Raw genomic sequence first — 24,364 nt, 5'->3', positions numbered from 1 at the left:
CATATACAAAAAAGACACCGGCACCCATCACCCAGGAAGGGAGGGCCCAACTGATACAACATAGAACACTCACCACAGCATTCTCCCACTCATACATCAACATTCCACAGGCACTCAGGTGACATAAATCACATGACAAACCACATCAGACTAACCAAGCACGTCACAACACATCTCCCTTCTTACCAAACACACTCACAAACAAGTACTTCACAACGCATGTAATCACCTAAACAACACACATCGCACCCAGTCCAAAGAACTGTGGATATTCAACATGAAAATCCCACAACTATGCAATTCCAAAACTCTGCCCATCATTCTTCAAGCACATTATAAACACTAATCACCTTCCGTCTGCCCCTGCCACGGGCAAACTCTAGACTCCCACTCTAGACACCAACCAGCCCAGATCCAAGGCTATACCTACCCAACAATACCATAACCTACACAAAAACACTTTGGTCCTTATGCCCGCCCCCGCCACAGGCGAGCCTTATGGCTGCCACTCTGAAGCACCACTTGTCATCCTGACGCAATACTAGTCATCCAGGATGACAACGAAATCACCATAGTCAGATAGTGAGTTGCAGAGTTTTACTGAATCTCCTAACACATATCCAACAGCATGCATGCCTGAAACACAAATATACAAATGGACCAAGCCAATTGAACAAAACCTAACCATACCATAGTGTACAGCTCCTAAAACAACTTGGAGATGCTGGCCAGTCAACTCCAAGACCACCTACAAAAACATATGGTTGACTCTATCACTCTTCTAAATGGCAGTACTATCTAGTCCCATAATCAAACCCTGACCAGAAAACAATAGCCAGGATTAACACATAACACAAAGATAAGCAACCAGAGGCGCTACCTTACATCAATTACCCCAACGACACACACACACACACACACACACACACACACAGAGGCGCTACCTCAGTCAAGTGCCAATTGTGTCACACCAACTGTAGGCACTACCTCCCTCAATTGAAGCGCTACCTCACTAATCACTGCAGTGCATACCTCAAGCATTTATAAAGAAAAGGTTAAAACTCATCAACATTCCCAAACGGAGGCTCTACCTCCTATCCTTTGCAGCACCTAAGACTTACTACAATTCATGCATGAGACACGCAAAATTATAATTACTCTTCATTCTGAGCTAGCATGCTTACTCTCCTAATGGGCATACCGAGCTCATACCATGCTCCTTTTATTCACTCTCACACTTCTCCAGCCATGCGAATAAAGCAGTTATTATTCATAACATCTTAAAACATTGAATTAAAGCTTTACCTCTAAAATAACAAATGTCGTTGTACATGGCCTATAAACTAACCAAATGCCTATTAATCCATGTTCTTCTTTAACACTTAACACCTAAAATTCCTCAAAGTGTTATCCTAGCTCATGTATACTTAAATGCGCACCTCACCTTATTAATTTGCATTTAAGAGGCACTTTTTTTAAAATGTCCATTAGTCCATGGACCTGCAAATCCTCAAAGAAATTAAAACTTTGCTGAACACCTACCACATATGAGTTCACACATACCTCACTCACCAAAGAAGCATCCATCGCTCACACGCGACACTAATACATTTTACCTCCCATTACACTTGTCACATTAATTTCATTGCCAAATATAGGACGATCACTAACTACAACATTGCATTAGTTAAACTAAACAAAATGTTCAGCATTGCCTTCTTCAATTCCCGTGTCTTAGTGATGGTAAGCATTAGTTAAACTAAATAAAAATGTAGTGCACTGCCATCTTCACTTCTCGGGCATTAGCGATAGCAAAAACCAAGTGCAATGTTAACTACTCATTTGAACATATGACAACGTCACTTACATACTTCATCAGCTCACGATTTCCTGTGGAGGCATAACATTTACCGATGACCGATACATAAAGACTTGCTTTAGGAGCAGAGCAGAGTTTATTGCAGCAAGCTCGAACATAAATGGAGCAATGCGCACTGCATAAATCCTCAATTAAAAGCGAAATCCTGGGGCTTACTTCGTCACCATTGCCCGCTAACAGACTCCCCTAACGGGCAGAGCGACTTGTACACACCCACTGTTAAGGCGTTTAGCGACGCATGCATCCAACTTGAAGTGCTACTTCAACACTTTAAATGGAAAACTCCAAGTCCCTTCAGAAACCCTGACTTCCGTATTATGCAGCGTGACACATCACGTTGCGTGAGCTAAGCAAGGTCCTTTACTTAATCCACACAGAGTCATGGCGCATCTTCGAAACTGCCTCTGCCGAAAACTGGGAACGTAGCGTTCTGATGCTTCGCCGATACCCCCATTTGGAACGTTATGTCATCACAATTGAATGTGGCACAGATGATGAAGGTACCACTGTACTGTCCCATGAAATAACGGTAGTTACACCAGTGCCGCCTTTGGACAATGTCAAAACGCTTACTTCAGCCGCAACTGTAAAATTGCTCCTCTTACGCATTAAATCACGCTTTCTTCAGTGCTCACTTCAGCCGCTCATTAAATGCTCCTCTTGCGCATTTAAACACGCTTTCTTCAGCCACTTATGCAAAATGTTCCGCTTACGCAATAAAGCACACCAAATTTATCAAGTCCCTAGACGGCTTTTCAATCCTTTTTCTCTCAACACTTTGGTGCTGCTTAAACTTGTGTAGGGATTATATCAAACATCCTTCACACCAGTATATTATTTGGAAAACACTGACCTAGCACTCCCAAGTACATAAGGGCTGCTGGTCATGTCTGATAATACCAGGGCACCCTTCTCACATGGACCTCTTCTTGCTTCTTCTTTCCAAGACACAGCACTCCCAAGAACAATGGGCTGGGATGCGGATTCTACCATTTATGGTCCACATAACCTCCTCCTCCCTTATCCGCCCTGGGTTATGGCTTTGCTTGCTTGGGGGCGGAGTTGTCTTTTTTCTTCTCCTGGTCCTGATGTCTACTGCACCCCCCGCAGCAGTCCTCTTCAATCTCAGTCTTCTCATTCTCTTTGCACCATGGATACTTTGTTAGAAATCCTTCACGCCAATGTAATGAAGCAATGTCCACACCTCTTTGTGTTACTTCTTCTTAAGTTTACTTCATGTTCTTTAGTTACATATTACAGGATTAAGACATCAGGAATAAGACGTATACAAAAAAGACACCGGCACCCATCACCCAGGAAGGGAGGGCCCAACTGATTCAACATAGAACACTCACTCAGGTGACATCATAAATCACATGACAAAGCACATCAGACTAACCAAGCACTTCACAACAGGAACATTGAAATATGGAAATAGGCATCTTTCATATCCAATGTTGCTATGCAGTTCCCCCAGCCCCCCGTTTTAGCAGTGGGATTACTTCTTGAAGCGTTGTCATGCAGAATTTTTGTGGCTTGACACAGGTGTTTGCAGGGCATAGGTCTAATACTGGGCGCATTGGTAAATCTTTCTTTAGCACAAGGAAGTAAGTTGAATAGATACCTTTGTTTACCTGGTTCGCTGGGACGATTTCGATGGCATCCTCGAATACCAGAATTACGACCTCCTCCAGGAGGATGCGTTGCTCCTCCTTCATGGTTGATTTTTGACATAGGGGATGGGTTGAGGGTCGCTGAAGTTGTTCCACGCAATAACTGCCCGCTACGGTTGATAACACCCACTTGTCCGAGGTGATTACCTCCCATGCGTGGGTGAAGTGTGTGATTTACCCTCCAACTGGAGAGGCATGGAAGGGGACCTGAAGCGGGTGGTCACTGTTTAGGAGGTGTAGTGGAAGTGGAGGACCTCCCCCGGCCACAAGATCTGTGCTGGCCTCTTTGGAAATCCTGCAAAGCCTGTTCCACATTGTTTCCCCAGTATGAGCCCTGGCCTTGTCTATAACTGAAACCCCTTTGTGAGTTCTGGCCTTGAAAGCGGCGAAAATTGCTTCTGCCTCCTTGGCCTGGTGGTTTAGTAGTTACTTGGCCTAGGGATTTGAGAGCGTCATACTCTTCTTCGGCAGATTTTAGAGCATTCTCAGTGGCTTCCCCAAACATGACATTTGGTTCTATAGGCATGTTTAATAGAGTTGCCAGCGTTTTCAGTTTGAAACCTGACTGGCGAAGCCATGCATGGCGTTTCAATATTGGTCACTCAGCGATAATTCTGCCTACATTATATGTGGCATCAAGATTGTTTTTCAGGATGCAGCTTGATACCGCCTTCCCCTCCGCTACTGCGAGGGAGAGTTGTGACTTGAGGGGTTCAGGTGCTGATGCCATTACAGTTGCAACCTCATCCCACTTATGGCAGTTATAACTCACCAAAAATGAGGTGTTTGCAATCCTGGTTTGGAAGGCCGCCGAGGTGGTCACCTTTCTCCCTAGAGTGTAAAGCTTTTTGCTTTTCTTATTTAGGGGCACTTCAGAGGATGCTAGCGGTGTTCCTGCCCTCTTTCGTGTAGTAGTCCCTACCAACGAGTCGGGTTTAAGATGGCCCCTTATATAGAGTGGATCTGTAGGTGCAGGGCGGAACAACTTTTCAATATGTGGGTTTACAGCCCTGGTTTGGCTTGGCATCTCTAGTGATCGCTGTGTTTCCTATGTACAGATTGGAGGAGGGGTATAAACTGGGTCACAGCTTTCTTAGCCCCCTCCCTCCCTCCCCCCACCAAGATATGCTCCACAAAATCTTTATCCACCCGAGGCTCTTCGGTTTGGATTTGAACAAATGTTCAGCTGCTTTTAAGAGCATATCATTTAACTGGGGTTGATTGTACAATGGTGAATCTGCCACTGGCGCCTCAAGCTGGTCAGGGGAGGGCATGATGTAGACGCCCTCCTCATCGTAATATTGATCCACCCTCCCACCCCCTTGTGTCTCTTGCTGTTCAGTGTCTGAATTAGTATCATACTGATCATATTGCACTGGGTCTAGCTGGGGACTGAGAAAGAGGGTGTCTGGAACTTGCCTCTTTGCCGTGGTTGGGAGGTGGATGTGGCAGTAGTGGCTGACATTCTGTAGCTTATATAATGTTTGAGGATTCTTTTCAAAGAAATTTGCCATAAGAGTCATTCTGTGCATTACCCCATCAATGTTCTCACAGGGCTGGTTGCTTGTTTTTGAAGGACCTGCTAAGGTACCCTCCCCTTGGGAATCCATACCCTTTACTTGCAACTCCAATAGGCACCTGGTCTCCAATATGGAGCAGGCACAACTATATGTTCCCCAGCAACTAGGGGCATCGCATCTACCAGAGCCCAACAACGTCACTAATTATGGAATTGTCTTTTATAATGTGCTGCCTGTCTAATTTTTGGAAGAAGTCTCTCGGGCAGCAGAGTTCTTTGCTGGCATTTTTCTATATTATATAAACTTTGTTATCCTTGCAAAATTATCTGTTGGGCTCATTCCCGACTGGGTTCATTCCTATTATTGCAATTTTTGGGATGTGCAAATAAGGGACATGCCTTCACTGGTTTCTCCCAGGATGAGTTTCAGGATGAGGAGTGAGCAGCGAGTCTCAGACACCCATTCATACACACAGCCTGATCCGGTCATGGTTACTGTGAGCTCCCAATTGGGAAGGCCATGTCCTTATATAGACATTTAATTGTTTCTATGCTTACAGGTACACACAGCAGTTTTAAATAATCAGTGTGGCCCTGAATACTAAATCTGTGAACTAGAAGGAAAAATTCATTTCAGCTAATGCAATGATGGTTTGTGGCAAATGGCCAGACCTTGCTCTCGAGGGTAGGGATGGGGTGATGAAAAGGGACGGATGCTGCCACCCAGAGCATGCTGCAGAGTATGTGGTGCCAGCATAGGGAGTATCCTCCGATCTACCCAAAGCCAACCTGAGAGCTTGGCAGGGACTGGTCACAAGGGCAACAATCAACAAGGCCCCATTTAGAAAGATTAAGGCCTTGTAAAGAGCTTTAGAGTGATGCAGGAGGAAGCCCAATAGACAACAACCCATCTTGCATGAAAAGAATGTTTAAGGGGTTAAGTTTTTGGTAGTAGTTCACGAGTTCTGGTCCAATCATTGGACAGACATTCTATGCGATTCTGATGATCGATGCAGACCGCACAGAAACAGCTTCCTTCAGTCAATGAAAAGAAAGGTGTTATGCACAAACCAGCAGAAATCCCAGAAGGAAACTCAAACCAATCCCAGTGCCAGGATCCGGACTCTGCACATTTACAACCCACAGTTCTAAAGCCAATCCCAGGGAGTGGTTGGGAAAGTACAAGCAGCGCATAGAGAGACTGGTGCGAGTTAGGAGTGAGCAGAGACCAGGAAAGGGTTTTGGTGGTGGCCAGAGGAGACTTGGTGACCAGGAGAGAAGGCACCATGGGAGAAAAAATGTGTTGAGGGTGGTGTTTTGGGGTGGGAAGGGGGGGAGTTTGGGGGTTAGGGGTGGGTCAGCAGAGAGAAGAGAAAGAAGAGGAGGAGCGCAGGAGAGGAGGATAGAGATCTATTCTCACCAACCTTCTGGCGGGGGAGATTGTAGGTGGCACCGGTTGGGATGTCCTCTTGGCCCCCTTCCGCTCCTCTAAGGCCATCATTAATGTCTACGCTAATGGGACCATTTTGGTCCAAGGCCCTCAGGCCAACCTTCTCCTCTTTGATAGACGCTTCCCACACCATCAACTTCCTCTCCTCTCCTGCTGTCCCCCCTCCTCTATCCTTGGCTACCTTGCCTCTACCCTCCCTCCCTGCCCCCTCTCGTGCTCCTTCTTCACCTCCTTCTTCAACACCTCCGCAGGGCGTACCTCTGATCTGTACCCCTCCCCGGAAGTTCTTCAAGGAGGGCAACCTTCTCCACATTGCCACTCTAAATTCTCGCTCTGCCATCAAGCACTCCTCTGATATCTGTCACCTTCTTGAGGAACTGGACCTCGACGTCCTCTGTCTCACTGAGACATGGTTCACAGCCAGCTCTGCCACCAGCTTTGACACTCCTACCTGACGGTTACAAGATCCTCTCCATGCCCAGGCCTAACCGTGCAGGGGGTGGTGTTGCCCTTATCTTCCCTGAGTGGATTCCTGCCACTGTCACTCCTACGCAGACCTACTCCTCTTTTGAATGTCTTGTCTGCCGACTCTCTCTCTCTCCTAGCCATTCCCTTACCGTGGCTACTATCTATCGGCCACCTGGTCAAATTTCCTCCTTCCTCTCTGAGTGGGCTGACCTCTCCTCCTCACTCCTGTCCTCAACCACTCAACTCCTCTTTCTGGGCGACTTCAACATCCACCTTGATGCCTCCAGTCCCCCCACTGCTCTCTTTCGTGACCTCTGCGACTCTCTCTCACTCTCTATTCTCCCGTCTGGGCCTACTCACTCTGCTGGGCACACTCTTGATGCTCTGATCTCTTCTGACCTTCCCCTCTCCGTCCCTCTCTCCACTCCTCTCTCCTGGAGTGATCACTTTCTCCTATCCTCCCACCTCACCCTCCCTACCCCACAGGCAAAGCCACCCTCTTCACTGCCACCCACCTTCTCGGTCATCCGACCCATGAAGCGTGTGTCAGTTGAGGCTTTCGCTGCTACCTTCTCGCCCCCCCCCTGCCCCTTCGGCTGACTCCCACCCTGACACAGCCCTCTCCTTGCTCCACTCTGCTATATCTGTTACTCTTGATATCCTTGCCTCCGTCATGAGAATCCGCCTGAAGCCCAAAGCCAAATGTAACTCCTGGTATGACTCGGATCTCGCCACCCTAAAACGCAAGTGCAGGGTTGCAGAGAGGAAATGGCGTGCTTCATGTTCATCCTCTGACAAACTGGCCTGCCGCCTGCTCCAAAGGCAGTACCGGCTCTCCGTTCTCACCAAGAAGAGAGCCCTTATCCAAGCCCGCATCTCTGCGGCATCTAACAACTCCTCCAAACTCTTTAAAATCTGCAAGGAGCTGGCCAACCCTGTTGCAGTCTCTACCTCTCCTGTCCCCTCCCAGGCCCTCTGCACTGCATTGGCCTCTCACTTCATCTCTAAAACTCAGGACATCCTGTCCTTGCTCTCCTCCTTTCACCTCCCTCCCTCCCTTCCCGGCTCTTCCTCTGGCCCTTCTGCAGTCACCCCTCCTCCCTCTTTCTGTGCCTTTCCACTTTTCTCTGCTGACGAGGTTTCCAGACAAGTCCGAGCTATGAAAGTCTCGTCTAGACAGGTTCACCCCTGTTCCTCCAAAACTATCAAGGACCACATCGACTCCCTGGCTGACTTTTGCAACCACTCCTTCGCCTCTGGAGTCTTCCCTTCCCCCCTCAAGCACTCCCTTGTGCACCCTCTTCTCAAGAAACCCTCTTCCGACCCCTCCTGCCCGGCTAACTATCGCCCTATCTCCATCACTCCCTTCCTGGATAAGCTCCTGGAGAAACTGGCCATCTCCCAGCTTAACCTCCATGCTGAATCTGTTGGTAGCCTTCATGACCATCAATCTGGTTTCAGAGCTGCCAGAAGCACGGAAACTGCTCTCCTGAACATCCGTGAAGACCTGCTCTTGAACCTCGATTCCAACACTCCATGTGTTCTCATTCTGCTCGATCTCTCCTCTGCCTTTGACACGGTCAACCATGCCATCCTGCTCAACCGTCTCCGTGAAAACCTTGGTATCACTGGTCAGGCTCTGGCGTGGCTGACCTCTTTCCTTTCAAATCGACCCTCCCAGGTCCAACTGGGGTCCTTCCTCTCCGACATCTTTTTCTCCACCTGTGGTGTCCCCCCAGGGATCTAATCTCTCTCCCTGGCTGTTCAACCAGTATCTGGCACTCCTTGCCCACCGCATTGCCGCTCTCTGCCCTAATTTCCAGTGCTATGCGGACGATACCCAGCTCATTTTCAGGCTACCCTCAGCCTCCCCCTCTCCTTCCCTCATCTCTGACTGTGTCTGCTATCCAGGAATGGTGTGCCGACAATGACCTCTGCCTTAATGCCAGTAAGACTGAGATTCTACTCATCGGTACACCCACTCCCTCCTTCCCTGCAGCTCTCTGGCCTGCCTCCCTTGGCCCCCTCCCTGCTCCTACCTGCAATGCAAAAAACCTTGGGGTCATCTTCGACTCCACACTCTCCTTCTCTCCTCATATTTCTGACGTCGCTAAGAAGTCACACTACCAGCTGCACCTCCTCAGAGGTATTCTTCCCTTCCTCTCCTTCCCCCAGAAGCTCACTGTCTCCCGAGCCCTGGTTCTCTCGAAGCTGGATTACTGTAAAAGCCTCTATCTTAATCTGCCTGCCTCCACTCTCCGCCCTCTGCAACTCATCCAGAACAGAACTGCGAGACTTGTCCTTGGCCTCAAGCCCAGGGACCGTATCTCTCCAGGACTGAAATCTCTACACTGGCTCCCAGTGGCTGCGAGGATAAAGTTCAAAACCCTCTGCATTGTCCACAAGGCCTTCTGGGGCCTGGGTCCTAAATACCTTCAATTCTCTCTTCCCAAATATCTTCCTTCCCGAGCCCTTCGCTCATCCGCCTCCAACTCCCTCAGGGTCAGCCGCTTCTCGAAGCAACGAGCTGGGGGTAGATCTCTCTCCGCGGCAGGGGCCTCCCTCTGGAACAGCCTTCCTGCCTCCCTGAAACTTGAGGAGAACCATCTCCGGTTCCGGAAGCACCTCAAAACCTTCCTCTTTGCTTCTGCTTTCTCTCTCCCTCTCCCCTGCTGAACAGCTAATATTCTTCACTGAAACGGCACTGATTCTGCAACTGGACCACTCTTAACGGCCTCGGTCCTGGGCCCAGCCACTCTCCACTTGCACTGATGCCCTGGAGCCCCCTCTGCACTGCGGGACTGTCTCTGTATCCCTACAGCCCCCCCCCCCTTTTCCAGCACTTGTTCTGCACTTACCTTGCACTTGCCACCAGCTGGCCCTATTTATTTATTACCTTACGCCACTTACCTTGTACTGCACTTCCCCCCCCCCCTCCCCTTCCACTTTTTCCCCCTCCCCCACCCCTGCACTTGCGCGATCTGAATGACACCTGGCCTAGTAGGATCGTTGTCTGTCTCCCCTTGTTCCTCCCCTCCCTGCCTCGTCGCGCCTTGAAACACCTGTGTATAGGCGCGTTACAAATGCCATATCTTATCATATCATATAGGAGGTATATACCACCACAGATTGGGGAGATAGAAGGCCCCAGAGATTGGGGAGCAGAGACACGCAATATGGGGAAAAGCAAAGCCCCAGAAGATGTGGTTAGAACCAAATGGGGACAGTCCAGAATGAAGAAAGGAAAGAGAAATTGGAAACAATCCAGTAAAAAAAAAGTGCTCTGCAACCCGAGTGAGTTGTTAAGGCCACCAAAACCAAAAAGGAAAGATGCAGCACTAGGAATGGGACAGTGAACAATAAGGGGAAAGGAGGGGAGGAGGATCCTCATGGTGCAATATCTCATAATAGTTTAAAAAAGGCAGCGTTCAGACAAGAAATCCAGACGGGGTAACAGAAGAAAGGTCCACCAATGTGCCCAAAATCTAGCATGCGAGTTGAGCGGGAGGAGGTATGAGCACACTGCAAAACCTTGAGGGGTATTGCACAAAGAAGGAGACAGTAACAAGAAGAAAAAAGTGCTAGTCTCACTACCCTCGCTTGCTAAGTGCTTGAGGGAGGACATCCAGGACAGAAATGAACAAGTTACTTTCTTACCTTGTAACATTCTTTCGATGGGATGTTCCGAAGACGTATTCCACATCCATGACGGGTAATCACCACCAGCACAGCTGTGGTGATTACCCGTCATAGATGTGGAATACGTCGGAGGAACCAATCCCCTCGAATAAGTGTTACTCACCAGAGTAACTAATGTACTGAAGGTGAGCCCGCATGTGTAATATTGTGCTTACACTTGGAGTTTTGTATTTTTCACTATGTGCGCTAAATGAATGTGCGTTTATAAAAGAAAAGAGGCTTTCCTTTTGATGGCGATACTTGCAGATGCCGAGACTAGCATGAGTTGTTGAGAATGTCCATATAGGGATAGTAATTGTAAATTAGACAGAGGCCTGTTTAACCTGACAAGAGCTTGTTTTGCAGAAGGATTGTGCTTGGTCCATGTGTGTCAAAATGAGCTGAGTCTAACTGAAACTGTCTGCAGGATGCGGGTGGGGGGAAGGAATGAGTAAGCACAGCCTCGTGCACAGAGATAAAGAACACACAGGGGCACGAGAGAGAGCGAATAACAGATAGCAGGAAACCACAATAGCAGATGTTGAACTGTTGACCTTGATGCAAAGTCATGACTGGGAGGAACCGCCTTGTGGTGGACATAATCTATGTGCAGCAATGTATGACAATGTAAAACAGATGGGTATAAAAGGACCACGATGTGCAGGGGAAAGGGCGGCACTTTGACGACTTGCTTTGCGAGACGGTTGAACTTGTGGCCCATTCGCGAATGCTTGCGTTTTAATAAAGCAATGTTTACTCAACTCTTTTCTGTTTGAGTTTTTATAGGGTCCCTCTTGTACTGGTTATGGTGACGGCGAGAAATCGCACCCACAGTACTCTGAGTCCATAGTCCCCTTTCCTCCATACTGTATGGGCATCCCTCGCAAGGGACGGGAACGGAACCCTTTTTCACTTGAAAAATCACTTTCCTTTTAAATTGGCAGGTGCACAGGGGAACAGCCCCAGCAGAGCGGACTCCCTTAACCCTGACCACCGGCACCACACCCTCAGCCCTCTTGACGCGTCAGCTGTATTATGCTGAACAACCTCGCTGCTTTAGGGGGGAAGGATGATGGGACATATGGATGAAAGGGGACTATGGACTAGGAGTATGTTAGTCACTCTGGTTAGTAACACTTACTCCTACGTCCCGTCCCCTTTCCTCCATCCTGCATGGGCAATTACCACTGATACAACCACCCTGGGGAGGAGAGCTTGCCATTCTGGGCAAAATGATTGCGCAGTACTGCTTGGCTGAATGCTGCGTCAGCTCTGGCACAGGTATCTACGCAGTAATGTTTGCAAAAGGCTGAGGGGGTGGCCCATGTAGCCGCCCTGCTAATCACCTGCCATGGCACACGGCGCTGAAAACGACCACTGCTGCCTTGGCTCTGACTGCATTAGCATGCATTCCCCTCAGCAGGGCTGTGTCTTGCGGAAGCCCTTCTTTCTATCCAGATAGAATTTTAGTGCTCTTACGTCTAGGCAGTGAAGAGCCCCATCTACCTCTTTCTAGGGGTCTGGAAAGAAAGTGGGAAGCACAAGCTCCTCGGTAATGTGGAAAGAGGAAACCACCTTCGGGAGGCACTTGCGGTGCGTGCTTAGCACAACTTTGTCCTGATTAAACCTAGTATAGGGCTCCAAAGCCGCTAAGGCCTGGATCTTGCTGACTGTGAGCTGAAGTAAACCCCACTAGGAGCGCGGTCTTTAGGGTGACCACTTTGATATCTACAGTGGCCATGTGATCGAAAGGTTTGTGAGCCAAGGCACGGAGCACCACGTTCCCAGAGTGGGTGCGGGAGCATGACCAGAAGGTACATACTGATCAGACCTGTCAAATGTCTCTTTACCACAGGATTGGCCGAAGAGAAAGTAAATGTGTCCAAGTCCCTGTATGCGCCAACAGACGCTAGTCAATTCCCGCAGGTGTCAACCTGGACCCCTGATCAAGCCAACTGGGCCGAGAAGGAGAACACCTGGTCAGGACCACAGGCCAGTGGATCCACACCATTTTCCTTGGACCATAATCAGAACCTGGTCCATTTGCTTTTGTACTGCTTTCGTGTAGATACCTGGCTCCCTGTATGATTTCCAGGTTGTCGCAAGACAGCTGGAGATGTTGAAGAGTTACCTGCTCAGGTACCAGGCTGCTAGGGCTAGCCTCTCTGAAAAGGGGTGCAGGACTGTGCCCCACCTGCTGGACCAGAAGCTGGCCTTTCCCTAGCATAAGGGGGATTTCTGGCAGGGCCGACATCTGACAGAGGTAAGAGAACCACGGTCTTGCAGGCCACCGAGGTGCTATTAGGATGTACACAGCCTCTGGGATTGCCTGATCTTGCTCACTACCTTGTGAATGAGCTGTATGGGATGGGAGGGGAGGAGGGGGGGGGGGGGGGGAATGTATATGCCCACCTCCCGTCCCAGGGTATCTGAATTGCATCCCAGAAGGAGCCGCGCCCCTTACCGCCCCGGACGCGAACTGCTGACAAGTCCAATTTCTTTCCGTCGCAAACAGGTCTGTGGCCAGATGGCCCCACTTGTTAAACATTTCCTGGAGCCCTCTCCCATTCAGCTGCCACTCTTACTTGTCAGGAGCCCAATTGAATGAGCATGTCCACCTTCAGGTTTGATTCTCCTGGCAGATGGACCGCTGAGATCTAAACATCTTGTGCAATTGCCCACTCCAAGTTGTCTGGGTTCAACCAACAAAGAAAGGGATCCAATGCCACCCTGCTTGTTTAGGTAGCACATGCAGGTAGAGTTGTCTGTTTGAATACACACTGCACTGCCCCATCACTGGAAGGAAAGACTTGAGCACGAGCCAAATGACCATCAATTCTAGCCACTTGATGTGATTCTGCTGTTCGGTCGGAGACCAAAGCCCATGCACGGCATGTGACCCCATGTTCTCACCCCACCCCCAAGAGAGAAGAGTTTGTGGTCAGAGTATGCTGTATTGGAGGCGGTCGAGTCGGCCTGCCTGCCATGACATTTACATAGTGGTCCCACCATCTGAGGTCCCGCTGTAAGTGAGGGGGTATCGTGACTAGCACGCCCTGATGACCCGATTCCTGGTCCCAGGAGGCTGCCAATTGCAGCTGCAGCCTCCTCATTCGCAGCATGGTGTAAGGAATAGGTAGGAGACATGCCACTAGCACTCCGAGCAGGTGTTGGTACCACCACACTGTCGTAACTTCTGTTGAGGAAGTGAGTGACAGAAGCTTTGATCGCGCCACCTTCTCCTCCATAGGGAATGCTGTCTGCTTCAGCGTATCTCACAGCAGCCTCAAGTACACCAGAGTGAGTAGGCCAGAGCTGCAATTTCTGGTAGTTGATAGAAAAACACAGCTCGTCAAGTGTAGTCCTCAGTCTGTCTGCTGAGGACCTGAACTGCTCCGGAGACGTCCCTCCGACTAACTTGTCATGGAGGTATGGATATACATGAAGGCCCTCCAACCTGAGGAGGGAAGCCACAGCGTTCATGAGTCTTGTGAACACCCTCAAAGCTGAATTCAGACCAAAAGGCAGCACCTTGTATTGAAAATCTAAGGCCCAGTGAGGTTGCACTATGGCGACATTAAAATATGCGTCTTTCAGATACAGGGAGCATATCCAGTGCCCCCGCACTCCCCAGTGTCTCGGCTATGATGGCTGGGATCACCATTTTGATCTTCTGCCAAGGTGGGTACAGATTGAGGGAGGAAAGATCTATCACCACTCGCAGGCCTGCCCGCCTGGTGGTTCTTTTAAATGGCGAAAATGCAGGAGAAAAAGTTCTGTTGAGAGAGAGGGACCTCCTCCACCGCCTCGCTCTCCGCGAGGGAACAAATCTCTGCTAGAAGCAAGGGTGTTCCGATCTTTGCGAGGAGCAGGTAACAAGGAGGAGGGAATGGAAGGGGAAGCCGAAAGCCTGTGTAGACTACCGAGATCACCCACGAGTCCAAAATGTGTAGGTGCCAAACTTGAATGTGCAGGGCCAGCCTGACCCCGACTGGGGTGCCGTGAATCTGAAAAGAGCCGTCTTAGGCCACCAACTGGGAGGGGGGGACTGGAAGAATCCCTTGTGCACAGACTTGTGATGTTTCCGCTTATGCTGGCTTGGGGACCTGTCCGGTTGGCCAGCTTGGAGGTCCTCAAATCCCCGGAATCGACCAAAGGATCGTCCTTGTCTGCGCCGGATTAGCTCAGAGGGAAGGCTTCGCTGCCGGCTTGTTCAGAATGCCCAGTGATTGGCCGTCTGCAAGCTGCTTTTCTTTTTGTCTAGCTCTGCGTCCATAGTAGAGTGGAAGAGATTGCCAACCTCGAAGGGCAAGGTCTAGGATTCTATCCTGGACTTCCAGGTTGAACCTGGTGGCCTTAAAACAGGCCATCATCCTCATGGCTGTCGCCACACAGATTACCTTACTAGCGGTATCTATGTAGGCCACTGTGGCCTCCATGATATCTTGTGCCACTATTTTTGCCTCAGCAAGCCCAGCCTTGAAAGAGGCTTGCTCGTTGGCTGGATGTCCCAAATAAAATCTGCAATTTCTTTCCACATCCGTTGACTGGGCACTGCCAGGATGGCATTGGTGTTGGCCTGGATGAGATGCAGGTCATCATTGGAAGAGACCGTTTTGCCATAAACCTCCAGCATTTTCTCTTCTTTGCCCAGTAGTGCTGAAGAGGAAGCCGGAGGCTCGGCATTCACAGATGATGCTGCTATAAGTGAGGATGATGGCTGCGGGTGTACAGTGTTGCCCTCCACCTGCCTGAACTTTGCATCCTGCCTTTTGTTCACTGGCTGAGTGGAGTGTGGTGTGGTGTGGTTTGAGCCAGCCCTTTTTAGGGAGGCCCAGGTGTTCAGCTAGGCCCACTATTCCGTCATTGAAAGCCTTTGTGGAGGAATGTGCGTCTTGCTCTTCTTCATCTGTGTCCTGCTGATCCCCCGCATTTGTGTCCGTAGGGGGGGGGGGGTTTCGGCCGATGCTGAGAGCTTTGGCACCGGTACTGAGACCCGAGTTACCTCAGAAGCAGTAGCGGTGGTGGCGGTGTGGAATCCGTAGGGACCGGCTAAAGTGGTTGTGCGGGCGGGAGGCAGCATGTCATGTATTATGCCCTTGAGGATATTTCCCATTTGCAGAGACCTCATGAGGGACAAACATCTGTCAAAGAAGAAGTCCTCGCAGGCAGGCTGGGTGCGTTTCTGCATGTCCACCGGAGGCGAAACCTCCTTTTGCCTGCTCCCCCCAACTCCCCTTGAAAGTACATGCCCTCATTGTACATAGCCCCAGTGAAGGTTGGGTACGATGTGTTCCAGGTGATCAGAGTCATTGGAACCCAGTCTGCCCTGGCCGTGGGTTTCGCGCCTCTGCGGTTCACTCAGCTGGCAGGCTTCTGTCCTGGCTGGAATGCTTTCCCGCTTTTGGAAGTCTGGCCTGGCCACATGTGGGACTGTGGTCGGTGCAGGCCTGGGCTCAGCCTGAAGGCCTGGTCACATCGGCTCTGGCCCGTGCCTGGTAGGCGATTGGCCCTCTTGTGGTCGGTAGTGCTATTGTGCGCTGCGTGTAGGCGCCCCCGCAGTCATGTGCCTGGTAGTGGAGCCAAGTCCCTCAGGGCGTAACCCAGTATCAGAGCCCGTGGGCTCCCTGGCAGTGGAACCGGTAGGGCTCGTAGAACCCTCAGCCGTTAAGCCGGTAGCTGCAAGAGCCTCAGTGTCCCTTCTGCCGATGCAAGGGTCAACCTGACCCTTCCCGATAGCAGGTTTCCCCGGGAAGGAGTCACCTCTGTGTGGTGCTTTAGAGAAGAGTATGCTTACCTTCTTCTTGGTCTTTCTCCTTACCTATTCCTTAATGCACTCCAGCTGAGTCCTGGACAACAACACTCTCCACCGTGCAAGCCGGTTTTGAGGGACCGTGGCGTGAGTCGGAGCGTTGCATGCAGAGCAGCCTTCCCATCCGTGGACTTCGGCAAGGCACCGGAGGTAGAGCGCACAAGGATCTGAGGTGGGGAAGGAACGGTCACACGAAGGGTACCTACTGAAGCCGGTCTCAGCTCACATGCGCTTGGGACAGACTAGGGAATCGTTGGAAGGGGTTTCCAAAATTCTGAAAAATTGAATTTTGTAAGATTAGGGAAAAGTGTATGGAATTACGAGGCTTGAGGCCTCACCCAGGAGTGCTGGTGAAATCGGTCTGCTCCCATCGGCGCGGAAGAGAGGACTGAGGTGTGGAGCCGGTGGGCGGGTTTAAGGGAGCACGTGCTCCTGGGGCCGTGCCCCTGTAAATTTTAAAATAAAGTAATTCTTCTGGTGAAAAAGGTTTTTGTTCCCGTCCCTCTCGAGTGACGCCCATTCAGGAGGGAGGAAAGGGGACGCATGTTACGGAGTGACTGTTGTGCCTCACAAGTGCCTCCCTTACATGCCTCAGCCATCTTAATTAAATCAGGACAGAATTGGGCTAGACTGCAATTGGCGAACATAGCCTTTCTAGAACTGGTCACCCCCCCCATCTGAAAAGCACCTGAACAACCCTTAGAGTCCTTGCATATTGACACAATAGATACAATAGTGAAAATGTCAACATCAATAGACCTGGTGAGGATTGTTAAAACCGTCCAAAATTATTATCTACCTTAATAAGAGAGAAGACATCTGAATATTTGTCTACCTTGTTTCCAACCCAAGCAGAAGATGCACAATTATGTGAAATAGTTGATCCCTTACCTTTTGTTGGTTATAAATAAAGCCCATTAAAAACCTCTAAATCTATGAGTCTCATTGATTCCCACTTGACTTTGTGACACTCAATTTAGGAACAGTAGGCCAGCAAGTAAATCCAGTATGCAATTTAAACCGTGCTGACCATAAGCAATGGACCGGCATGAGACAGAACTCCACACATCTCATATTGATCAAGAAGGAGCTCGAAGATACACAGGCACAGAGTGAAAACATGATTAGCAAAAACAAGAAAAGATGGCCCCAAAAGTGGGCCAAATGTGTAGTACAATCTGCCACCTGAAATCCTTTCTGCTTGGGTGCTCCCATTTGCAGTGAACGGACAAACGTCAACAAATCAGTAGGACTATACGATGGAGAGATGAATTAAGATGCAGGACAAATGGGAGTTACTGTTATTGGTTCTGTATTTTGGAGAGAAATGTTTTGGCCACATGTTGCGGTCTAGCAGACACACGCAGTGATGCACAATGGATCATCAAGTTAAAATAAGGAAGTAGACATTCAAAAGATTAAGGCAACCTCTCCCCTCTCACCACCCCTCACTCTAGAGAGACCCCCACCTGGGACCTCGTTAAGGATAAAACTGTTCTTGTGTCCCTAAAAGACAGGCTAGGGTGTCCCAAAATTACACTTTACTCTGCCACTACAAGCAGGTGACCATCGTCAGCATATGTGCACCCCACTGGCTGGTAGCAGCTATTTGTAAAACTTAATAAACCATTCAGTGATTAAATAACAAAGGGTTGCTCCCTGCAGGTCTTCACTGCACAGATTGAGAAGCTGCAAAAAAGAAGCTTGTACGTCTGTTGCATTGGAACGCTGAGAAAGTGACATACATCAACTTGAAAGCATGTAGTCGCAAAAAGGAGCTAGCTACTGCAGAATCTAACAAATCATATGAAAGGGGCTGGTGTAAGTTTGTAAATTTCACATAAAATATTCTAGTTAAAAAGGGAGGCAGCTCATTAACCAAAATGCAGTCAGCTTATAAATGTGATGCAACTGGGTCAAGTGAGTCCCATGACACGAATACCAAATAAAATTATTTGAAAACTGGCCCTTTTACAAGTTGTCACAGACAACAATTCGCGCAACAATCATGTAAAGCACGTGTCTAGTTGATAAACTAGAGTCTGTGTTTATTTGCTCTTTTCTGAATAGTGGGCAGAACTGTCTGGCAGTATGGGTATTACAGAGTAGAAATAATTTGAGGCATAGGGTCGTGGGCAACACAATCTATGCATCTAAACTGAATTTTGCTCTAGTTCAGAACTTACTACTCATAAAAAAACCTAAGACTAGTAGACATTTGCCCAAGGTAATTTCCTAACAGGAAATACAGAAGGCAACATTGGCCTGATATAGGAATTACTCCCGACACAGAGGATGGCCAGCATTTATCGACATGCATTTATAATTAGTTCAAGGGTCGCAATGTCATCTCTGGTGGCCAATAGCAAGATCAGAGTCTGTAAGGTCATCGATTTGAACTAATTCACATTACTTGCAGCAATGTACTACTTACATTCAAAGGCTTCTTCACTGTCATTGTCTTCATCTGAACTGATCTCAGCATATTTTGGCTTTTCGTTAACTGTTGCACGTTTCCGTTTATTCATTTTTACACGTTCCCAAAGTGGCATGTTAGATTCAATTTCTTCAACTAGCTCTGGGGGCAACTCATTTAGCACTTTACGATCAATTCCACCTAAATGAGAGAAGAATATGGTTAAAATTAATTTGTGCATTTATTAGTAATAAAAAAAAGAAGAACACACTTAATTTTTTTGTCGTCAATCAGCTACATCTGAAATTACATCTGACTGAAATGTTTTGGTGTTAAGGTGTGAGAGTTGGGCAGTTGTCAATGGGCCAGATGTGGTTGAAATAAACCTATTAGGAATAAAACTATTCTCTAATTTCATCAAACACATTCACTTAGAAGAGTTGAAGACCACTATGTCGACTTTTCTTCGTTTTATTTCTTGCACTCATCCTACGATCTATGATTGTGCCATACAAAACAGTCATTTATGTTGCATCTCTTGCAAATCATCATGGTTCGTTCAATGGACCCAACCAGAGTCCAGATCTTTGGCAGACTCAAACATGTAATGGCAGAGCTGGGGGCAGCAAAACACTGAAGGCCTGGCACTAACGTTTTCTACTTCCACCAAGAAAGTCAAGAAAGCATGCGATTCTCCAACACATGTAATCACATGATGTTCTTGTTAAGCAAGAAGGAAAAATGACTTACCAGGTAGTGTTCCTTCTATGTATATACCCACAGATTCCTCGTCCTGATAGATATCCTCCAACGCAAGCTGTTCTCAAACTTCAGGGGGCATTGTGTAGCTTGGCGACACCTATCTCGGATGAGTCGTTGACTCTACCCCAGACAAGATGTTGCAACCCAATAAATGGAGAATATTATGCCCCATTACCTCAGTGCTCCCAGTTCAGTAGCTGAAGGAACCACGAAATAGTGAAGATAAATAAACTACAATTTGTTTAAAATGAACGTCTGTAATACAGTGGGGCACTCTGGGAGAGCTATGAGGAATATGTTGGTGGAAAATCCAAAATAAAAAGAAATCACCACCTGGCGATCTCGCCATCTAATTGATTGCAACCTCCCAAAGATTTCACATCTTTATAAATTCACATAGCAATATCAATTAACTGAAGAGAGCAGCAAGCACAAAAATCTTCAGGCCAGAAAACCTTCGAGAACCGCTCACCAAAAGGGTGCATCCTGCCCTGCCAAAGAGCTCTGGCAGCAGTGTTTAGAGAATGTATGGAAGGGATGGCGTCGCCATGTGGACGGCTCTCATGGTAGCTCCGTGATCCCCATGCCTGACTACACCCCCAGCCCCTGGGTGGGTGAAGGCCTGGGGCTCCACTATTTCTGCACAATTTGAAGATCCGATGTATCGTATCCATATTCTGCTTTCGGCAATACATATGTGGAGTTATAATTGCATCCGCCTTCCAAACAAAATAAAGAATGCAACAAAAATGTACAGAATAAGGTTCAAGATGCAGTCTGGCAAATCTTAGATAAAGTTACACCTGTCTGAAAAGCCAAAGCTGCTCCAATTGATGCGCGACATTCAGACATTTGGCTAGAAAGAAGGCCGGTCAAGTCTTCCTGCACCTTAAAAGAACTGAAGAGCATACAACTAACTTCTTCAGAGTAAGAAGGCTGAAAGAACAAATTAATGTGCTCAAAGGGGAAGCCCATAATGAAAGTGTGAACTAAATTTAGGTACGTTGGAGGAACCTAAAACTGTGCAATAGAAACATATTTGCGAAGCCCTTCAAAAACTGGACCACCATTGGATTTGAGAAAAAGTACCTTGTTCAGGCTTCCTCTTCAAGGAGATCACAGCCAGATAACCTTCAACTGTCTCAATTTGCAAACCCTGTCTAGCCAGAGAGAAACTCTAGGCTCAAGGACAACAGGCAACAAAGAGGCTCCAAGCCTCGAACCTTTCACCAGGCCTCAAGTTTTCCCCACCTAGAAGCATACACCGATTTGATAGCAGGTATGCACTTTGACACCAGCACTCTGGGGACTTTGCAAGCGTCTAGTCGCTGTAATAAGCCTCTCAACAATCAAGCCTGAAGACATTGCAGCAACAGCCGGATAAAAAAAGCTGCGACCAGGACAAAAAAGCTGGGGGAAAAGGTGCAGTGGCAGGCAGATGCTGAACTGAGTGGTGCTGGTACCATGTCTGCAAAACCCAATCCAGGACAATCGGAATCATTGAAGCACCAATCCTATACAACCTCCAGTGTGTTCAGGGCTGCTCTGATAAATTGGAGCCTTTGTAACGGATGGAGCTGTATGTCAAGAGGACCAATGTGGCACTGATCCAGAACCCAAAGACCTTCCAATGCAGTCCGCTGCATCCTACCCCACTAGCATCATTTTACGTGCACCCTCTTTCATCCAATGAAATGTCAAGGAAGTCTTTAATTCCCCTTTCCAACAGCTGGGTAATAGCCCCACAGAATACAAAACGTGTGTATACTTAGCAAGCGCACAAGAGGCTTTGGTAGCCTTCTGGACTGTACTTCCCAAGGTAAAAACCTTCCCTAGTGTATCCACGCTGTTGCCGTCTCTGTTAGGAGGCAGGATCGGAAAATGTTTTTGATGACCGCCCTGAGGATGCTGCCCATCTGCTCAGATTTCATGAGGGTAAGAAACTTTTCAAAGAACCTATCCTCGCATGCAAAGGAAGGGTCTTGAGGTGCAGGAGCCGGGTCCAGTGACTGCTGAGGTCTTGGCGGTCCCTCCCACCCCGCGCGGGAAGCTGCGTACCGCCCCAGTGAAGGTGTGGTCGGGTATGACGTGGGCCAGGTCACCGGAGTGGTCAAGTCCCACCTAGACATGCGACATACGAGCCGCCATCTTGTCTGGCATGTTGGCCCTCTTGTCATGCCCCACCACCACGTGCCTGCTGTGTGGTGCCTGAAGAACCGAGCCGGGTCTCCACCTGCACGATTAGAAGCGAAGGCTCGGACCTTCCCTGCACCTGAGGTAAAGACCTGGGAGGCGGAGGGCCCTCGGCCATGACGCTGGTAGTGCTGCGTATAGGCGCCCCCTCAGACATGAAGCCGGTGGTAAAGCAAAACCCCTCGGGGATGTCCACGGTGGCAAAGCCTTGCGGCCCCTCAGTGGTGGAACCGGGAGGATCTTGTGACCCCTCAGCCTGTTGGCCGGTAGCTCCGAGAGCCTTGGTCTCTTTGCTGGCCGAAGAACGTGGAAGGTCCCTCCCACTCGGGGGCTTCCTTGGGAAGGAGTCGCCCTTACAGGGTGCACTGGAGAACAGGGCCCCTACCTGGGGCCTGGTCTTCCTCTTCACAATTCTTGATGTCCTCTGGAGGTGATCTCTCGAACAGCTCCCTCCACCTGACCAAACTATTCTTGAGAGATTGCATGGTCAACGCGTCGCACGCAGAACAGCCGTCCCAAGGCACCAAAGGAAGAGCGTGTGGAGATACAACGTGGGGAAGGAACCTTTGCAGGCCGGACAGCTGCTGAAACCAGTCGTCGACATGCGCCGGGGAGGAGCGTGGCACCAGAGGACTTGGTCTTCTCTGACAATTGCTAGGAGAGAAAAAAGAGAAAAAAAATGCTTTCGGGAAGATCACGTGGAATTACAAGGCAGGAGGCCTAAGCCAGGAGCGCTGTTGAAATGGCCCATTCCCATCGACACGGAAAAGAGGACCGAGGAGTGGCGCCAGTGGGTGGAGTCAGAGGCGTGCATGCTCCCAGGGCTGCGCCTCCGAGCGCATCTAAATTTTAAGGTGGAAGACCATTTTTACTGGTAGAAAAGGTTGGGTTTTGAGTCCCTAGCAAGGGACGCCCATTCAGTATGGAGGAAAGGGGGCGGGACGTGACGTAGGAGTACATCTATATGGGATTAATTACTCACTGTAATCGTATTTCTGATGCTTTCGTCTGCTTAGATTCACATGCTGCGCATAGGCCGACATCTAGTGGAAGCTGCAGAGAATTACTGTTTTCGAAATTTGAAAAGGGATGTCGACAGGGCGTGCCAGTAATACTATCCGTAGTGTGCCATCCACTGTACCCATGTTCCTTCGCGTGTCAACGTCCCTCAGATTGTTTTGTTTCTGACATGAGGTAGCATGACGTGTAGCTTGAGTACAAGTGTATCCAAGCAGATATGTATCAGACAAGTTCATAATCATCATGCACCTTCTCTCCAAGGGAGAGGAAGGGTGGGCGCATGTGAATCTAAGCAGATGCAAGCATCAGAAAAATGATTACGGTGAGTAATGTATCCCTTCTGAGGCTTGTGGAATCTGCTTAGATCACATGCTGTGCATAGATTAGCGAGCAGTCTTAGGCTAAGGTGGTGGGTTGTGAGAAGAACCGCTTGTCCCACCTGTGTATCTGTCTTGGAATGAGTGTCAATGCAGTAGTGCTGAGTGAAAGTGTGTACTGAGCTCCATGTAGCTGCTTTGCAAATGCTGTCTAAGAGGACATTTGCAATAAATGCCAGAGTAGCTCCTGTGCTCCTGGTGGAGTGAGCTCTTGGCGTGAAAGGCAGTGTCTTGTCTGACAGAGAATAGCACAGTTGTGTGCATCTGACTATCCATCTGCAGATGGCATTTTTGGAAATGTGGTCCCCTTCTCTGCCCAGGGCTACGGAGACAAACAGTTTGGCTGCTTTTCTTACCGGCCTGGTCTTGTTTACATAGTAAAGGACCACCCTACTTACATCTAGTGTATGGAGTTTTACCTCTGCTGAGATTTTTGGGTTCTGTAAGAAAGCTAGAAGCTCAATGGACTGGTTCACATGACATTTTTCGATTAACTTGGGGGAGAACCTAGGATGTGTACGTAAAACCAGTTTGTCTTTGTGTATATATATATTTGGACATATTTTGGACTCTGTCCTCCGACGGGAAGACTAACCCGTCTCTTGAGTCTATTACAGCTCCAAGGGACGGTTTAGTTGTGCTTGGCACTAGACTTGATTTTTCTCATTTATTAAGAAGCTGCAAATATGGGGGGGGGGGGGGGTCTCCCCTGTAATCAGCCAGTCATCCAGGTAAGGGTACGCTGGGATTGCTTGCCTGCGCAGGTGCACTTTCACCACCGCCAGTACCTTTGTGAATACCCTTGGAGTGGATGCTATTCCGAAGGGTAGCACTTTGAATTGGTAGTGCTGGTTTGCTATCATGAATCGCAGGAATCTTCTGTGCGCTGGGAACATTGAAATATGAAAATAAGCTTCTTTCATATTCAATGATCCCATGTAGTCTCCCCGCTTTGGCAGGGGGATCACTTCTTGTAGTGAAGTCATACAGAATTGGTGTGGCATGACATAGGTGTTTGCAGGGCGTAGGTCTAATACTGGGCGCATTGTTGGATTTTTTTGGCACAAGGAAGTAGGTTGCATAAATACCCTTGTTTACCTGGTTTGCCAGTGCGACT

General features: G+C 48.8%; 1 protein-coding gene across 6 annotated transcripts in view; it reads right to left on the bottom strand.

Annotated features, from left to right (window-relative positions):
• NIPBL (NIPBL cohesin loading factor) overlaps positions 1-24,364 on the bottom strand; it is a 2,053,700-nt gene that overhangs the window by 1,371,563 nt on the left and 657,773 nt on the right. For all 6 annotated transcript variants that reach the window (XM_069627143.1, XM_069627142.1, XM_069627145.1 and 3 more), the window contains one exon: positions 18,914-19,096. In XM_069627143.1, coding sequence (XP_069483244.1) covers positions 18,914-19,096 — 183 coding nt within the window. The remainder of the gene's footprint in view (positions 1-18,913; positions 19,097-24,364) is intronic.

The sequence above is a fragment of the Ambystoma mexicanum genome, chromosome 6p, assembly GCF_040938575.1.
Source record: "Ambystoma mexicanum isolate Mex_15411 chromosome 6p, UKY_AmexF1_1, whole genome shotgun sequence".
Taxonomy (NCBI): domain Eukaryota; kingdom Metazoa; phylum Chordata; class Amphibia; order Caudata; family Ambystomatidae; genus Ambystoma; species Ambystoma mexicanum.
Note: the sequence above shows the minus strand (reverse complement) of the source record. Positions and strands in the feature narration are given on the sequence as shown.